The 18,737-nt window shown below is 38.6% G+C and overlaps 1 protein-coding gene across 3 annotated transcripts; it reads right to left on the minus strand.

The window, feature by feature from the left end:
• Positions 1-6,028: 6,028 nt before the first annotated feature.
• Positions 6,029-17,498, minus strand: brd3a (bromodomain containing 3a). Of its 3 annotated transcripts, XM_053648500.1 has the most exons (11): positions 17,418-17,498; positions 14,810-15,171; positions 14,432-14,569; positions 13,872-14,004; positions 13,591-13,778; positions 13,131-13,502; positions 12,810-12,938; positions 12,517-12,723; positions 8,524-8,747; positions 8,095-8,384; positions 6,029-6,806 (listed from the first exon to the last, which is right to left on the minus strand). In XM_053648500.1, the coding sequence occupies exons 2-11, from the start codon at positions 15,008-15,010 to the stop codon at positions 6,688-6,690; spliced, it is 2,001 nt and encodes a 666-aa protein (XP_053504475.1). In that variant the 5' UTR covers positions 15,011-15,171; positions 17,418-17,498; the 3' UTR covers positions 6,029-6,687. The 3 variants fall into 3 exon arrangements, with proteins under 3 accessions (XP_053504475.1, XP_053504476.1, XP_053504477.1); XM_053648501.1 differs by lacking the exon at positions 17,418-17,498 and having other exon boundaries at positions 13,131-13,499; XM_053648502.1 differs by lacking the exon at positions 17,418-17,498 and having other exon boundaries at positions 12,532-12,723.
• Between the last annotated feature and the right edge of the window lie 1,239 nt (positions 17,499-18,737).

The raw sequence follows: 18,737 nt of genomic DNA on the forward strand, positions 1-18,737 counted from the left end.
GAGCCAAACGGAAGGGTTAATAAGCACAGGCTATAGTGCTAATGGAGTAATACTGAATCTCAGTAAGTACGTTTCTTCTCTAAGTCCATTATTCTCAAAATGGAGACTGAGGACGGGTCCGTGACACCATTGTTTATGTTGTTACAGGTAAAGAAATCAGGTCCAACCACTATCAGTTATATTTTTATTGTTGCAAGTCGATTTGAATGGTCACTTGACCTGAATGGGTTTAATCTATTAACCTCGAACTCATAAATAAGCAGTGAATCACTTGAATATACAAGCTGAATCAAAGGGAAACTTCAGGAAGAGCAGGAAACAATGCTGTTAGTATGGCAAAATGTTTTGACACAGTGGGACTAGTTTGGGTTCAGAATTTGATCTAAATATGTAAAAATGTATACGTTCGCTTGATGTGCCGAACGTTTTTATAGTTGGATTATGTTCATAAAATACATCTGTGCTGCCATCATAAGGTCAGTATATTATGGTTTTTAGTTAAAGGGCTGTACTATATGATCAACTATATTGTCAGTCTTAAAGATTTTTCTTGGAGCACTCTTATAGGGTTGTACATTATTTATTTATTTACATTTTTAATATGAGTATATATCCCAAACCACAAACTACTGTAATTAATTATAGAATCCTACAATGGCATTATATTCCATTATAATATTTAGCATTATGCATACGGTTTTGTGCAAAGGATTTATTTTTTTTTAAATGAAAGCTTTGCCGATTTTCATTCAAGCATCGTGATATTTTATTTACAAATATAGTATAACAAATAATGTATTGTATGAAAAAAGTAAATGGCTTCCGTCATCATTTTTGACAATGGCTTTACAGAGTCACTGGCAATGGTTGTACAGGTTCATTACCGCTCTGCAAGATGCAAACTACAGTACATAAACGTACAATACAGTGGTCTTTAAAGTCCAGAAATGTTCCTATATACAATGCATCCTCTAGGTCAGGGTTTTTTATTCCAACCAAACAGGAGCCACATCTGATTACAACTGTTTAATACTGGAGTTCAGACCACTGTTAGGTGGAACGAACACTTCAGCCAGACAAGGTATTTACAGATAAAGTGAAGACCCCCTTCCTAGATCCTCTAAGTAAAGGTACAAAATAATTACCACTTAAAGGTAAATAAAAGGAACTCGGAAAGGAACAGGCTCAGTTTCCCCAAAGCATCATAAAGTTCAAAGTAGTAGCAGAGACAGTGCTCAGTGTGGCGCTCAGTTGAGCTACGACATTACAATAATCTTTGTGCTGTGATGCTTTTGGAAACCTCGGGTTGGTTTTCTTTTTCGTTCCGAGTGTTATCCAGCATAAGGCAGAAGGAATTTAGGAAATATTCAGCATAAAACAGGAGAAACATTGGGGAAGAAATGCTGACTCCGGACCAACAAAAGAGATGAAAATCCAGAGAGTTGGTGAATAATGTGGCTCAAAGTTGATCGAATTTTCCTAATAATATGGCCGGTATTTATCCATTCATCATCATAATTGTAGTCCATGGAAGAGAAACACAGATTGTCTGTGCTTGCTCTATTACCAGAAAGCAAATGATTTTTATTTACATGATTGTTTACCACTTGGCTACACCTCTAAAATCAAATGTAAACCAGGTGACCGTTCAATCCCCCAATTACGAACACGACCTCGTCCGGAGAGCAGAAAAGCATCGCTCGGTCGACCTTTTGCAAAAAGATTTACATAGAAGAGTCGTGTTCAATCAGATCAGACGGATTGCACCCTGTAGTGTGTAGCTGCCTTGCTCCAGTAATAATGTGGTTTATTTCGAATGAGCAATGGCTTTCTGCTTCCGACATGATGAGCTGTCACTAAAGCTGGGCAACTGATCCATCACTGGTTGGTTTGTTTCTTATGCTACAGCAAAAAAGAAAAGAAAAAAGAAAAAGAAAAAGGAAGGTCACATGACTTATAGAGCAAATGTGTCTATATAATATTACATTACTGTATATGACTGCTTTAAGTGTAATCAGGGTTGACAATGCAGTTTGTTACACGTAATTGCAATACTAATATCACAAAGGCTGAAATATGAAAATGCCACTCTCTGTCTCGCTGTAGGGGTTTCGGGTGAATCATGAAGTTCACACAATCCAAGAAATGGAAAGGATTTTTTTTTAATGCCAGAATGACACAATGTTAACCTCTATCCCATGATCCTCAGACATTTTTGACCATTAAACTTCACCTCGTCCTCCACCAGATTCTATAATAAAGGTAAATGACTCATAAATGACTCATAGAGTCAGTAAGAGTTTTAAAAATGGACAATTATTGCTGATGGGTCTGTAATTTAGGCATGACATTAATGTGCTATGATTGGACTTCTGATCCAAATCGCTGAGGTGAGGAACAAAAATAGGGCATTGTCGCCATCTAGTGGTCAGTTTCCATGCCATGTGCTTAGTTCCTTTGTGCATCATCATCATCATCATAGTAAACCCTTTATATAGCAAATTCCATACATTAAAATGTATGTTGAAGTGGTTTTTTTTTTGTTTTTTTTTACTGTGTGTGTGGAGGTTCTGTGAATGTTTTCCCCCTCCAGTCCACATGGGTTTCCTCCCAGCTTCCAAAAGCATTCCAGTAGATTGGTTCAGTGTATTGGCTACACCCAATTACCCCTAGGTGCGAGTGTGTGTATGTGTGTGTATATGGTGCCCTCTCATCCAAGGTGAATTCCAGCTTCACACCTGGAGTGCTTCTCATTTCTTATTTGTGCATCCTCATTTCTTTTCCTCACTTCCTTTCCTTGCATCTTAGCTCCACCCCCTTAGGATGCGAGGGAAGGATGTAAGGATGAGATGCGAGGAGAGAGGAATCAAAGCAAGTCGAATGGAATATCCTCGCTCTCTCAAGCGTCACTTCAAAGCGACGTCCATTAATGTTGTCTGTGCTCACACAGATGACCTCACTGCGCTTCAGGGATCTGCCGTTATGTTGTCGGAGTTTGGTTAATAACAACATTCTTAATAAAGCAAAATGCACTGATAGTATGTGAAATATCTGGGTTATTCAACAATTAATTAATGAACGATACATCATTTATTGTATCTTTTGTGCAGCTTTGCCTATCCAAACATGCAAGGATCAATTAATCTCAATACTCATTGTAAACATATTTTATTATTGAATTATATTTCACACAAAATTCCATCACATCATCAAAGGAATTTTTGTTTGAGATTGCGGCAGATGTAAAGGAAGAGGGGAATTTATACGTGCGTCAGGTTTTTCGACAAGAAACTCTTCTGCATAGGATACACCTGTGTATCCTCGCTCCTAGCTCCTCTGAAAGCTTCCTCATTCCTCAGTCCTCATGGTGCAGTTAGACAACTGATATGTCCTTCAAGATGGTTGACGTCAATCAATTTCAGGGACACAGGCTGGAGGACTGAGGAGCGAGGAAACGAGGAAGCATCAATTTGAGTATTGAGAAGCACCCCTGGAAAGGCTCTGGATTAAAGGTGAACCGATTGATCGTTTTTTACGATTAATTGGCACCGAGAACAGGTCGCTGGAACTATCAGTTATCGTTATCGGCAAAAATCCACACAGATAGTTTTTCTCGGTTGCCTCTGTTGCAGGAGCGGCTGAGAAGGGTCCGCTGGTGAAATGAAAACTATCACTGACAAAATTTGTTGTGTTATTTGAAGCGTTTTTTTTTTTTATTATTATTCATTTTGGATGTCTCTATTTTTATTTGTTATTTGGAGTGGTACTTTTTTGTTCAGTTTGGATGTATACATTTTATTTACTTTAATATTTATAGAATAATATTTATATATTTATACCACTTAAAAAAGTACAGCACATTCTCATGGTACAGTCAGTACTGTTTATTTTTGTAATAAAGTTCAGCAACATTTCACTTTGACGGTTACGTTTTCATTCAGTATCAATTTTAAAAACTATCGGTCGATAAGTTCATCATCGGAAGGTAGGTACCGCCCAACTTAGTTATTGGTATGGGTAAAATCCACTGTCGAGACCACGACCAGGATTAAAGCCCTTACTGAAGATGAATGAATGAATGATAAAGTAACCATACAAAATAAATACACAAGTTTTTTTTTTTTAATAGTAATAAGGAATTAAAGCAGGAGATTGTGAAACAAAAACGATTAAAATTTAAATATTTAAAACAGTAATTAAATAATCAAATCAAAATGTTTCTCATAAAATGTTGACGGATTCAACACAGAGGAAAAAAAAACACCTAGATATAAACAGAAACCTTAAATAGGATCAACTTTACTCAATTTAGGTGTTGAGCTGAAAAAAAAAAAAAAAAGAAAGTAGGAAAGAGATTATGGGATAACAGAACTGTGAGAGATGGATGAAACACTCTATAGATGGTGTTCCCTAAACTCCAACCAACCCATCTTTAGCAGATTTGAATTCTCAGACTGTTGGATCTTTAACCTGGAAATGCCACTAATTCTGAGCTGTTTCAATCCATGATTATAGTCTATAATTATTGAGCCCCCAAGGTCCCAGGTATTTAGTAAGGCAGAGAGTAATAAGGAAGCCTTGTCAGAATATTTTTGTCATTTATTTTATGAAAAACAGACTTTAAACGGCAAAGAAGAGATTCCAGGTAGGCAATTACATCAAACGTTAGCGTGTGCGTGCCCATCCCGAAGTCCAGCCCTCTGGCCCATAGTCCAGTAAACAAGCCTACGTCTACTGATACCAAATCCTCCAATCCACTGCTCATCAAATGACCGACATTTATAGGAAGAGAACTATAAACAGCTCAAAAACGTATAAGAAAGATACAATAAACTGGCATGCATGTCAAAGATAAAAAGTAAACATTTCTTTTTTTTTTTCCTTCTTTTTTTTTTCTTCAAAATATAAAAAGGAGCTATTATAACTTTTTTTTTTTTTTTTTTTTTTAACCCCAGAGCCTAAAAATGAGCTAGACTTATTGTTTATTCATATATATTCTCTATATACTTTATATAGTTTTCAGCATTTCTAAAAAGATATCACTCTGGTAAAACTTGATATGGCTTGATGACCAATGCGATCAGAACGTTCTGGGGAAGGGGGGGAGAAAAAAAGAAGAAAAAAAAGTTATGGGAGACTTGCTGCTTTATATAAAAAAAAAATAAAGTTAAAAAAAAAAAAATCAGCCAAAAATAGACAACACAAATCAAAAGTAGTTACTATCTAAGTAGTGCTTTAATAAGTGTTGAAGTCTCACGAATTTGGTTTTGTAAAAAAAAAAAAATAATAATTAAAAAAAAAAATTAAGGCAATTCGCATCTTCGAGGTGTGAATGCGGAGAAAATAGTTTTAAACAAAATGATCTTACTATGATCTCTTACCATGTTAAAAAAAAAAAGAGGGAGCTTTAACATATGAAACTATGTCAAATAAGAATAAACAGGCAGCACATGGAACAAGGGTGAGGTGGGAGCAAATACAGCTGGGAAATAAACAATCATTTATTCACATCACAAGGTACATGTGTAATGCAACACCAGCTTTTTCCCCTTACATTCAGAGATCAATGTCGTTTGAGCATGACTGGAGGAAGACTGCGATTCCATGATCATTCCAGAGAGACTAAACTTCCTTTAAAAAAAGGGTTGTTACATGACAGCATTCGAGTGTTTGAAGTACATGGATATCTCTTTTTTTTAAAAATTTAAAAAAAAAAAAAAAAAGGTGGCGAGACCGAGATGTTATACAAGTTGTCTGTTATAGCAGGGCTGAAACATTCACTCCTGAATGTGGCTTACAAAGAAGGAAGACTAGCACCTCAATGCACTGAGTGTTTGATCAATAACCCCCCCCCCCCCCCCACACCTCCCTAAGCCCCCCCCCCCCTTCCCACACACACACACACACACACACCGTCGTTATGGAGCCACTCCGAAAAACGCAATATTTTAGGTGTGTAACTGAGAATGGGCTTTCTAAGTCTAAAATGTTCTAGGATTTGGATGTAGAACAGAAGCAGACGACCATCCAAGCGGACACGAACACCATTGATTTTTATGAATGTGTGAAAAAAATACAAATTAAAATAAAATCTATTCATGGCACAGAGAGTATGAAGAGAATAAGGAGGAGAAAGAAGAAAGAAAGCAAAAAAAAAAAAAAAAAAAAAGTTGCAAAGGAATAAAGGAAAAATAAAAATAAATACACAGGAGCCGATTTTGGAAATCGGGAGCATCTGAAATAAAAAAATAACTGTCCATGAGCTTCCATTATTTCTTTCTTGCCCAGAGATGCCATTGGTTACCGTTTTTTTTTTTTTGTTTGTTTGTTTTTAACATTTTTTTTTTTTATTATTCCAACCCATTTGCAATCGAGTTGTGAAGGTTCCGTTTCCTTTCTTTCCACGGACGCTTCAGAAATGTTTTCTTTATAGCTTGGCTGATCTAAAACATCCCTTTCACGGTCACTGGAAATATGTAATCGCTTAATTTAACTTTTTTTTGTAATTTTTTTCCCCATAATGGTATTTCTTAGAAAAGAAAAAAAAAAGTTCAGACATGATGCATTTTCATTGTTTCTTTTTCTCTCTCTCTTTCTTATATAAAAAGTCTTAGAGAAACAATCACGACTGCACACGACATAAAAAAAAAAAAGAGAAGAAATTAAAAGTGGAAATAAAAAAAGGGATCAGTCGGAGTCACTGCTGTCTGAAGTGGAGCCGCTGGAGCTGCTGCTGCCCGAGTCTGAAGAGCTGCTGCTGCCGCTGAGCCGTGACGGACCCGTACCTGGTCCGGCGCCACCTTTCTCTACAGGTACACGAAAGAAAGAAAGAAAGAAAGAAAGAAAGAAAAAAAAAGGACATATTAGAGCGCTTAAACAACAGGAGCATTGCGCTTAACTGTGGCACGCTTAGTAAAGGGGGTTCTCAAAGATTCTTTTAATAGTAGTAATAATAATAAAAGTACATCATTTCATACACCTGCTCTACAATCAAGTAATAAAAAAAATGCACAAAAATGAAGTGAAAATGTGAGAAAGGAGACTCAAAGAAGCATGGCGTGATTGCCAATCCAACTCAACGTTTGCCAAATCCATTCCGAGTTGCTTTTCTGTTCACCACATTTGTAAAGAGTGGTTACTTGAGTTATTATTGCAGACTTCCAGTCAGCTCAAACCCGAACGTTCTCCTCGGACCTCTCTCTTCAACGAGGCATTTCCGCTTCAACTACCTCCCACTGGATGTTTTTTTTTTTTGCTTCACCGTTCTGTGTAATCTCTCTAGAGACCCCACCCAAATATACCTTCAAGCTTTCGACCGGTATCTGCATGGTTTTTTTTTATTCCATTGTGCTGCAAACACATGATTGTCTGATTAGATAACTGCATGGATGGTGTCCAGGTGTTCTAATAAAGTACTCAGCAAGCTGTTGCCTTTTTAAGTGTATTCTGTTAATATGATTTTTTTTTCTTTTACTCTGAATGCACATCATGCAGGCACTGGTTGTTATTTGTAGGGGAGGAAGAGCAGTAGAATAACCCAACGCTAAGGGGGGGGGACTAATTCCAACAGCGGCTTTTTTTTTGTTTGTTGTTTTGCACTGTTCCTTTGCAGACAGTGCATCAAGAGAGGTAGAAAGCTAACTAAGACTAACTTTAAGGCTATCCTGGATGGACTGTCACAGCTATCCCAGTTCTGGTCCTGGACCTGACTCTATTAGAAATGCTCCGGTTTGCACTGCTCTATTAACACCCGACTGCTTGCTGACAACAGTCTAAGTAATTCCTCCTGTGTGCGCTTTCCAGTAGCGCCCCCTGCTGCCCGCATGATGCACACATATGCGTTGCACTTCTGAGGGAAATATGTGCAGCTGGATTGCATTTTTAAATAATAGTAGCTCTTGAACAGCTCATTTCTCCAGGCCCACTAGAACTGTATCGTGGATATGCGAGCGGGAGGGAGCTGGGTAAGTGAGCCGAGGCCTAATCTGGAACCAGGCCAGGGACTTTTCATGCTGTTATTAGGTTTGCGCCGCTGTTCCACCCTGATCTCCGTCAACAGTGTGGTTTTTAGCACGGGTTCAGGACGGCACTTACGTAAAGGTCTCCTTTGTTTCTTCTGTAAACAGGTTTTGACGTATCGCTCGAGCTCACGCAGGGTGGAAGGTTTGAGTGTCTCAAAGTCGATCTCGATCTCGTCGGGGTTGGAGTCTCGCAGCGAGGGCTCACGGGACTGGATGATGTGCACCACACGGCCCAGCTTCTCTCCAGGCAGTCTGTTGATGTCCAGACTCAGCTGCCGCTTCTCGTCGTACGTCATGGGCAGAGCCGCGTCTTCGTCCTCCGACTCGTAGCCTAGCCCTCCTCTTGCTCCCTTCTTGGCTTGCCTGATTAAAAAGTGAACACGGATGGATCATAAACACAAATTTAACACCGACAGAAATTAAGACTTGTGACATTTTACTAGGAATATTGGATAGATTTGTTCACAGGAGCTTGAAATACAGAAAAGATAAGAGTTCGAACCTGTTGCCAGGGACAGTGCTGTTAGCTTTCCTGGCTGGCGCCTTTTTCTGCTGGGGCTGTTTCGCAGGCTGCACCGCCTTAGCCTTCTTATCGTCTTCTAGCTTGCCTTTGTTCAGTTTGTTGTCTTTCTTCTTCTTGTCTTTGTCCTTCTTTTCTTTCTTCTTCTTTGGTTTGCTGACAGGAGCCTGCGAGAGAGCAGCGAGCTGCTCGTGGACGGCTTTCAGCTGGGGATAGAGGCAGGGAGAGGGGGATCAGTGATCTGCCCAAATGAAAAATAAACGCATCACAGCAGACAGCCAAGACAAAGTGCATTGTTTCAGTTATGACTAAGCTCACATGGTTTGCATTAAACAGTTAATACGTTCATAAAGTGGACAAATGTGCCGCTAGGTAATGTCAGCTATGGATTTGCTTACCCTACCTTTATAAATGAATAAACCGATGCAGCACAATTTACACAAATATCACACCAGTACATCATGACACGTATGACCAATTAATAAAAGGGTGTAATAACACAGAGTAGCAACTGTGTTATAAATCAACAGATACATGTTACAACTAAACATCCTAAAAATCTCAATTCCAACACATAAACTAATTACTTTTAAAAAATAATAATAAAAAGGGGTTTAGAACAATACTCAAATGATTTACACAATATTAAGTAGCTCTAAAACACCACAACGGCAACATTGTTAGAATTCCTTGGGAGTACTGCGAATATAAATGGTTTCTCTGGGAGAGGTTTAAACTCATCTGCATGCTTTCTTTATCCAGAAATAATAATAAGAGCAAGTCAAAGTATGTCTGGTTTCAAAGCCAAGCCCACTAGGACTGGGGAACACAAACACATCCTGCCCATGCATTTCCTACATTTCATTCACATACGCAGGATATTTAACAACACTCCATCTCTCAGATGATTTATTTAGCAGTCAAGCACAGAATGCATGGAATACACAGTACGCTGTATTATTTACTCTTATAAAAAAAATAAATAAATAAAAAGTCACCGCATGTTTACATACATATTAGTATGATCATCTGATTTCGACTAGTACTGGATTATACAATTACAACGTATATCGTGCACTAGACTAAACAAAGAGACCCAAGTTTTTCCGTACACCGATCTTTGGGATTGTTTTGCACATATCTGGATGTAGAAGAAGGGGGAAAAGTAAGGGTATTGTCATGCTGGAATATCTTTGGGCCTCTTAGTTCCAGTGAAGTGAAAATGTAATGTTACATCATAAAAAGACATTCAATATAATTGTGTGCATTGTGGCAGCAGTTTGGGGAAGAACCGCATATGGGTGTGACAGTCTTAGATTTCTGGCCATATAGTGTACATAGACATTTGATGCTCTTTGGGGGGTTGGGGAGAGGATGAGAAAGAGAGTCAAAACCTGTTTCTTTAGTAATTCACAGCCTTCTTTGCTCATATTTACCAAGGGTGCCAATATTAGTGGAGGGCACTGTATATCACATTTAAATTACATGCCATCTTAAAGATGTTGTTGGATCAGTTGTGTTTCCTTCATCACAGTTGTGTGTGTGTGTGTATATATGTTGTGCTTTTACAAAGTATCAATCGATGCAATTCCACATCTGGATTCTTTTATTTCTGTAACCCAAAAAGTCTTCAAATGCTTTTGACAGTATAAAAACTTTGTAGTGGATTTGCACTGGATCGCAAACAGTCAAAATAAATAAATAAATAAATAAATAAATAAATAAATAAATCACAGACAATACTCAAAACATCTGAAAATATGACAACTGTGTAAAACACACACATAACCTGTTTTTAACTAAAGAAAAATATAATTTGGGCATTGCCAATTGGACAACATTAACTGGGTGATCTCACTCAAAAACAATGAAAACAATGTTTCCTCTGCTTCCGGAAGCTGCTGCAGAAACCGAATTAAGTATTTCATAAAAGTGGAGCTGGTGTCCTGCCCGCTTCTTATCTCTCTATGCAGAGTGCAATCCTGCTTCTCTTTCCTGAGCTGAGCGGGGCTGCAGTATGAGGGGACGAGGAAGACTGTGAATGTGGAGTTTGGACAGAGGGACTGCATGGGGTCTGACCTGCCTGACTACTCTCCTGATGGGTTACAAATGTAAAAAAAAATTAAATAACTAAATAATAAATACAGCATTACAGCCAACTCTAATCTTAAACATTATTAGGCTTTAAAGCATGCCTGTCTGCAGAGGAGTGTGATTATGATACATTTTATAAAAAGGTCTATATTTGTGCAGCAAACAACAAGTCCCGGGTTAGTAGTGGGTTTTTTCTTCTTCACGGATGTTCAAACAAATATCAGAAAAATAAAAACCCGATTCCTTTCACAAAAGTGTTCGTTTGGTTAAACTTGGAGACGCATCAACACTGTAACTATACCACAAGCTATTTGCTCCTAATCCCATCCCCTACTGCACTACACACATCGGCTGAGGCGATCTGGCTGACTTAGAACGATTTGTATTGGTTCACTGAATGAGGCCCTGTTCACATCTGGTATTAACATCGGCCTCGAGTGATCCGATCACAAGTGGACAGCCCAGAAGTGTAGCTGTTCACACATGGTATTATGAAGAAGACTTGTGTTGGATGTCATGCATCATTTCCACCGGAGGAACGTAGTCACGAGCGTTTATTACAATCAACACTCCATTGCATTTGTTTTCAATCAGAAATGTCCCACGAACTCTATTTTATGTAGATGTACGGTCTGTTTACATGTACACTTCGCTCGTGTGGTCTGCTAACAAAAAAAAAGAAGAAGTTTTTGTATTATTGTATATAATGTTATATTAGAGAATTCCACTACTAATTGCAGCCACACGACATGGAGAATATTTCACATTTTCTCCCAAAGCACTTTCCATTTCCTCTTGACAAGTTTTTTGTCAGAAAAGAGGGAAATTAAAACTGCTTTATTAAAATGAAGATACAGTAATGGGGACTATCTAAGAAAACCAGGCCTGTTAGGAATTCTTCAGACTGCTAATCAGAAGAAAAAAAACCACATCAGTTGTCCACTACCCCATGTTGCAATACTAAAATGTCTTGTGTTTGTGTATAATCATGAATAATTTGACATTTCAGAACATTTACCTACCTGGGTGGATGTTTTTTTTTACTCCATCCTAGTGTATACATGTTTGCAAAACTTTTATATCATTTTCATACATCGTGCGTGCCCCATGTTCACACAGGGACAATATTTACTTCCAGCATACACTACCATTCAAAAGTTTGTGGACATTCGACTGAAATGTTTCTCGTGATCTTAAAAACCCTTTGATCTGAAGGTGTATGATTAAATGTTTGACATCGGAGTCGTAGGCAAAAATATAATCGTGCCAACATATTTGTTTCTTTCATTAGAAAACATTTTATTTAATAAAAATAATTTTTTAACAGACGACTTGGAGCGAAATATTCCAAAAAGCAGCCGATAAGAGTCCAGCGTCGGTGTGAACTCCTTTAAGACTGTTTAAAAAGCATCTCAGGGAAATTCCTCAAGAAACCGGTTGAGAAAATGCCACGGATACATTTCTGAAAATTTTAGGCAAAAAGGTTGTCTACTTTGAAGATGCTAAAATACAAAATTATTTTTATTTACTTAGAATTTTTTTTTATCACAGCATAATTCCCGTAGTTCCATTTGTGTTACTCCAGAGTTTTGATGACTTCATTATTATAAAATGTGGGGTTAAAAATAAAAAAAATAAAGAATGAGTGTGTAAACTTTTGACAGCATGTGTATAATGTATGGTATGACTTAACATGACACTAACTAAAGAGAAAACCAAAAGCATGAAAATCAAATTGAAAACATTAGAATAATTACAAGTTACTACTACTACAGTAGAACTAACACTTAATACATCTACATCTAGACTCTACAACACAAATAAGTCTTGGACTTGTGAAGATTTAGATTTTTAAAGTCAGGACCTTGTTGAGAAACCCACCTGTTCCGCACCCACCTGTTCCTGCAGCTCGGCAAGGCGAGTTGCTCTCTCCTCCTCCGAGTCGGAGCTGTCCGAGCTAGAGGATTCGCCGCTGCTCTCGCTGCTCGCCGTGCTTTTACTGACCACGCCCGCTCCGGCAGCAGCGCCCACCACGGTCGCCTCGGCTGCCTCGTCCGGCATCTTAGCGAAGCGCATCTCAAACATGTCCTGTTCAGACACATATACGTCATACACGATCGGGTTTGATTACTTCTCTTTATTCATCGTTATAAGAACGCGTGTTGAACTCTGACCTGGAGTTTTCGTGCCATGGCGACGACCTCGTGATCAGGTGGGTTGTACTTATAACAATTTGAGAACATTAATCGCACATCGGAGGCGAAGCTCTGTGCATCCGGGTATTCCCGACCGTCCATCTTTTTCTGCAACATATTTAAATACAAATGCGTTATGGCCTTTTAAGGGCTGTTATAAATGCAATTAATAAACTTGACCGCTGTCATGATTAATTTCAGGAACGGAAAAGTGCAAACATAAGCTTTATCTACGGTTTATATATATATATATATATATATATAGATATAGATAGATAGATTGATTTTGACATTACATACTTTGACTGTACTTAAGTCCATGGGGTGTTTGATGATGTCATGGTAGTCGTGCAGTCCGAGTGCTTCGGCATCGACGGGTTTGTAAAACGGCCAGGCGTATGCAGCGTGCTTCTTGGAGAGCATTTCTTTCAGGATGGTGTCGCAGTGTTTGAGGTGCTCGGTGAGCCGGCCTCGTTTGGCTCCTTGCTGACCCGCTTCTACCTCGTCCAAGTCCTTCTTGGGTGGTTTGATGGGTCGCCCAGTGCTCTCTCTCCGCAACGCCGCTTTGGCCTGCTTGCTCTCAGAGAGAGGGGTTGGCGATTCGCTCCTACTGGCCGTGATGGCAGAGGTAGTGGGTGTGGTGGTGTCCGCTTTCCTCTTCACCCCTTTCTTCTGGGAAAACAGAAACCGTGCACATCGAAATGAGATGCTGTCATGGACACGTGGTCGAAAGAGAGGACATATTGGTCTTGGCACTTACTTTGCCGAAGGGTTGCGAGGGAGGCATGCCAGGCATTATTGGGGTGGCGGGCGTGTTCTGTACAGTGGGTGTGCTGGGCGTGATAGCAGGCGCTGGAGGAGAGATGACCGGTGGCTGAGAGACTGGCGAAGTGGCACCCGGGAACGCGGAGGTTGGCGAGCCAGAAGTCACGCTTCCCTCTTGCTGACCTGCATTTGAAACGGTCAAAGAAATGTAAATTCTGGGGAATGAAACATGCACACCGGCACCATTATCGCTACGCAACATCCAAAGTGACATACCTGGTCCAGGTTTGCGACCTTTGCCTTTAGGGGCAGGAGGCAACAGCTCCACTTCCTCTTGGGGCATCAGAGCAACCTTCTGCAGGAAGATCTTCTCCAACGCTTGAGCCATTAAAACGATGTCATCTGTTGGCTAATCGATCAGAGGTGGAAAAAATAAAATAAAATAAAAAGAGCCATGCGTTCAGGTTTTCTAATGAGCCTTAAAATAGATTTCACACAAACTAATTCACAAATGCTACAGTTGCATGTCCACTATAGGAACCAAGGATGTCTTAGTTCCTGGATGTACTTTGTAAAGACCAGGATCTATTGCAGTGGAGCTTCATAGAATGACTCACTTTCTTATCTAGCGTTCTGAAACCTTACTGAAGCCTGAGCCTGCATAACACTACCAACAAAGCAGGAGTGGGTTTTTTTTGTTGTTGTACATTTCTAGTAACATGTGCTGTTACTGTGCTTTTCTTTAAAATTGTATCCCACAGTTTACATCACACCCAATACCTTTACTGCACCGTTACACAGTTAACAACGTGATGTGTTTACTTTCCACCACTCACCTTGTTGTAGATGTAACAGTTGGTAAACATTGTATTGAAGTCTTGCATACATTCGCTGGCGCTCCAGTAGTACACGTTCTCTAGCCTTTTCTTGATGGTGCCCATATCCATCGGATTCTTTATTATCTTGTGATAGTCCTAATGGGGGGGCACAAAAAACCCAGATTTCATTTTTCTGTGTACTTAAAACAGAGTAAAACAATGTTTACAACAGGTTTAAATTTATAACACACTTTGCTAAGTATTCTCATCATCACCAGAGGTCAGTGGTTTTACATCTCCTTTGTTACTCACTGTACTTTTATATACTATGAAAATCCAGTAAAGCAATATGACTTTATTTGCCGTATCCAGCCCACCCTTGCTAGCTACACTCACCGGTAATCCGAGCTTGATGGCATCGACTGGCTGGTAGAAAGGCCAAGCGAACTGATGCCTCCACAGAGTCTTGACCACGACATTCTGCATGTACTGCAGCTGATTGGTCTTTCGGCCGGGTTTAGTGGTGTTCGTCACCTCGGGAGGTGGAGGGTTGACGATTTGAGGAGGTTCTGGAGTTGGTGAAGTGACATCCGACATTTCGGTTCGGCGGCAGAGCTGCTGCTTTGGTCGGCTTGCCGGCTCTGTGCAATTCTGACGCTACTGTTCAGGTTTTGACAGATGCTCTCTCTGGGTTTGTCTCTTGGTTTCGCTCATCCAAGAGAGACTACATCCCATTGCAGAACCTGAACTTGTAACCTCTAGCAGAACAAGGAACCAAAAAAAAAAAAAAAAAAAAAAAAAAAACACCGCAGCATGGGTTAGGTGGTTAAACATTTATGGTTATACATTCATGGTCATGGTTTGAGGGACGTAATGAAAATCCTTTCGTTAGTCACTCAGACACGACTTCAACGTAATTATCTTTTTTCTGAGAAAAGCACGGATTAATCAACACTCATACGCATATTATAGAAAGTGTTTGTTAATTTCTTAGCTGATATTTGATTCTGATCCAATACAAACAGCCTCACTGTAACTCATCAGTAACTTTTTCTACTTTTTTTCCTAAGAAAAATAACTTTTTCCTCGACACATCATATGCGTTTGTGCTTTAAGTAAGAAATAAAAGATGAGATGATGTGCTGTTTAAAAATAATCAACCACAGAGACTTTTTTTTTTAATGAATATCTGACCAGATTACTAGTCGACCCCTGCTTCAAAAACTAGTTTCCCCCAAAAAACTGAAAACTATGCCTGGCAGTGTTGTGATACCTCCAGTTTTCCTATAACAGCGTGGACTAAAGTATTTGATTCCTCTTATCAAACAGCAATTCGCCAACGATTACAACTTTTCACGTAATACTAAATGACTACTCTTTTTTTTAACATCTGTGAGACAAGTTAGTTCCAGTTGTCACTTATGTAATAGCATAAGAGTAATAAACAATAACTGAAAACTTTCCTGTCATGGAAAACTTGCTGAGTACTTCTGTAAAAGACTAAATATGACAACAGCAGAGATCAGTCATAATTTTTCCCACCAATACAAGGCAACATGTGCATAGAAAATCACTGAGATTAAATTTACACAAGGTCCTGGGGTAATTTCCTATTTTACAATTTCTCCTCTGTGACTTCGTTACCACACTCACTCCTCCTGTGGTAATTTTTTTTGGTGTCCAGCTGTAAGATTTTTATCTGGCCAATCTGTTAGAATAGAAAATTACCCCACGACTACGTAAATTTAATCCTGTCCAAATAGGGCTTAAGATTCGGCAGAGCGTCCTGCATAGTCCGTGTGTAAAGTGTTAGTAACAACAGAGTATAATTAATACGAGCGCATTGATATAAACCTGTGAACTGAATTACAGCCGGAACTACTGTCAGGACCGCGGTGCTAGAAAACTGACCAATCAGAATGGACGATTCAGCAGCGCTGCGGTATAAATTGATTGCGCTTAGTTCCACGACGTGTATACTTTAATACAGTGACTGGAGGAAAGTTGTCCTCCCGCGTAAACCTGCTAGCTAACACACCAGCCTGCTAGCTCGCTAGCTACATTTCTCTTACAATCCTGCTTTATCCATATATAAAAATATATACACACACATACACCAGAACCATAGATATAACCCTGGAAGAATATGATATCTGACAAGACTGGCATAAAAAAACTACATTTAAATCATCAGAGCTCGTGAACTACAACGCTATATCATAGCATTACTACCACACACCACGGCTACATTTAGCTCACCACTCCTCTGCGTACAGAACAAAAAAAAATAGAAATAAACTCTTAGTGACCTAACAGCGAAACAAATAAGTTTTTAAAGCTTTATCGCGCGAAATAAAACGACAACATGTTTGCCTAGAATGGAGGGAAAGAGTATATTAGCATGTTTGCTAGCCTAGCACTGTGAATATCAGCTTATTATTATAAACTAAGCATTCATATTTAATTAAAGACGTTAATATAGAAAAAAAAATCAATTGGAATTAATTTCAATTCTTAGTAAGTAAAGGTAAACTTAACAAAAAAAACAAGTACGAGAAACTAGCTTTAGCGTCGCAGCTAGTTAGCGAACGCTTGTTAGCAAACATCCATCAAAACATGGCGGGCGGGTTTTTAGCTGCTTTAGCATTAGCATGCTAGCAAATGTAGTCCACTGCGATGTCGGACGAAGCTTAGATAATTCAAATGTACAATATTTCCCCCAATAGTCGTGTAATAAAACGCACACTTTTATGAAACCGCGCATTAAGAGATTAAAATAAAGTTAAAGTGTTGTTAATTTTATAGCGGAGTCTTGTATTGTCGCGAGTCACAGACGAAGCTTTGTGTTGAAAACAATGCTAGTCGCAGTAGCGCGCTAACTCATATGTTCATGCTTATATGACCCGAAGTGCATATTTATCCATCCGCCGCTACACTCTAACATCACCGCGTAATACCTGCATGCGAAACGCGCTATAAACCGAAGAAAAGGTCGCTACTTTACTTTTATCGCGGCACCAGGTGGACTACAGCCTGGGACTGATGCGGGGTCGCTCCTTTAGGCAGCACAGAGATGAGGTACAAGCAGCGCTCTGCGCATGCGCGTTGGCGCGGATTTTTCCCACCCATATTCCGAGCGGCCCCTTGTTCTTTCGCTGAGATTGGCTAGTAGTTTAGTCTCCACCAATCAGATAGTGCGAGTATAAAATTCTAACCAATCCGAGAACGAAGGAGGGCCTTATAGAAATACAGGTGCGAAAACTAAGACAGCTCGCGAGCGCTCGCATCTTTATAATCACCTTTCATATTTTTTCTATTTTTATTTATTTATTATACAATATCTATATATTTATATATATATTATTGTATAAATAGGACAGGGCTCAGATTTTTTTCCGTGCTATAATTTCCTGCTTTACTCAATATTTTATTATTACGTTATATTACATTTCAAAAAAATGTAATTATTATTGTCAACAACAACAATAATAATAATAATAACAATGTTTTGTATGTATATTTATAGCATATATACATTGAAATGCATGAAGTGCTTTACAAAGGGAAATGAAACAGCATAAAGGGAGAAGCAGAAAATAAATAAAATAAAAATGTAGAAAAAAGATAAATTAAACATAAAATTTAGTTGAGATATAATAATAATAATAATAATAATAATAATAATAATAATAATAATAATAATAATGGTCATAAGTTCTTCATTTCCCGATCTAAATATCAATGACTTACAAAAAGGAGAAAATAATAATAATGTCACCTGATATTTTAACTGAACTAGAAATAGTTCTGTTAATATGCTATATTATGATAAACAGTATTTTAAACACAGTGTAACTGGTTTTGGTTCTCTAATGACTCCACTAAGTGAATCAATATGGCAATGTCTAGTGTGTTTTTGAATAATTGGATTGCATCCATATAATTAATATGTGCTGTGATCCTAAGGGATTTTTTTTTTTTTTTATACTAAAAAGGACCTGCAAGAAGTGTGAGGCCTCTGATTTACTGTATAATAGATACTGCTCTATCTTCTGGGATTTCAAAACAAATTGTATGTAATTCCTTTGCTTTGAATCTTAAAAAGAGAGAAAAATCTGAGTGTCTAGTTATGAGTTATGAGTTCAGTCACTCATTACAAGTTAACTGACTTAATAAAGGTCTTAATAAAGGTCTTGACAAGCTTTGGAAAATTAATACACAAGACAAAGGGATAACTTGAAACATTACATATACAACTTTTATGTAAAAATGAAAAGTATGACATGGGATTGACTGTTGTGTAACGCTGTATTAAAGCTCATGC

The sequence above is a fragment of the Ictalurus furcatus genome, chromosome 18 (assembly GCF_023375685.1).
Source record: "Ictalurus furcatus strain D&B chromosome 18, Billie_1.0, whole genome shotgun sequence".
NCBI lineage: Eukaryota > Metazoa > Chordata > Actinopteri > Siluriformes > Ictaluridae > Ictalurus > Ictalurus furcatus.

Excerpts from the sequence above, each read along its gene's own strand:
- brd3a (XM_053648500.1), bottom strand. The coding sequence starts at position 15,010 with ATGTCGGATGTCACTTCACCAACTCCAGAACCTCCTCAAATCGTCAAC. Across the intron at positions 13,779-13,871 it reads AGGTCGCAAACCTGGACCAG|GTCAGCAAGAGGGAAGCGTG; the intron begins GTATGTCACTTT and ends TTTCAAATGCAG. Across the intron at positions 12,939-13,130 it reads TGGACTTAAGTACAGTCAAA|AAAAAGATGGACGGTCGGGA; the intron begins GTATGTAATGTC and ends AATATGTTGCAG.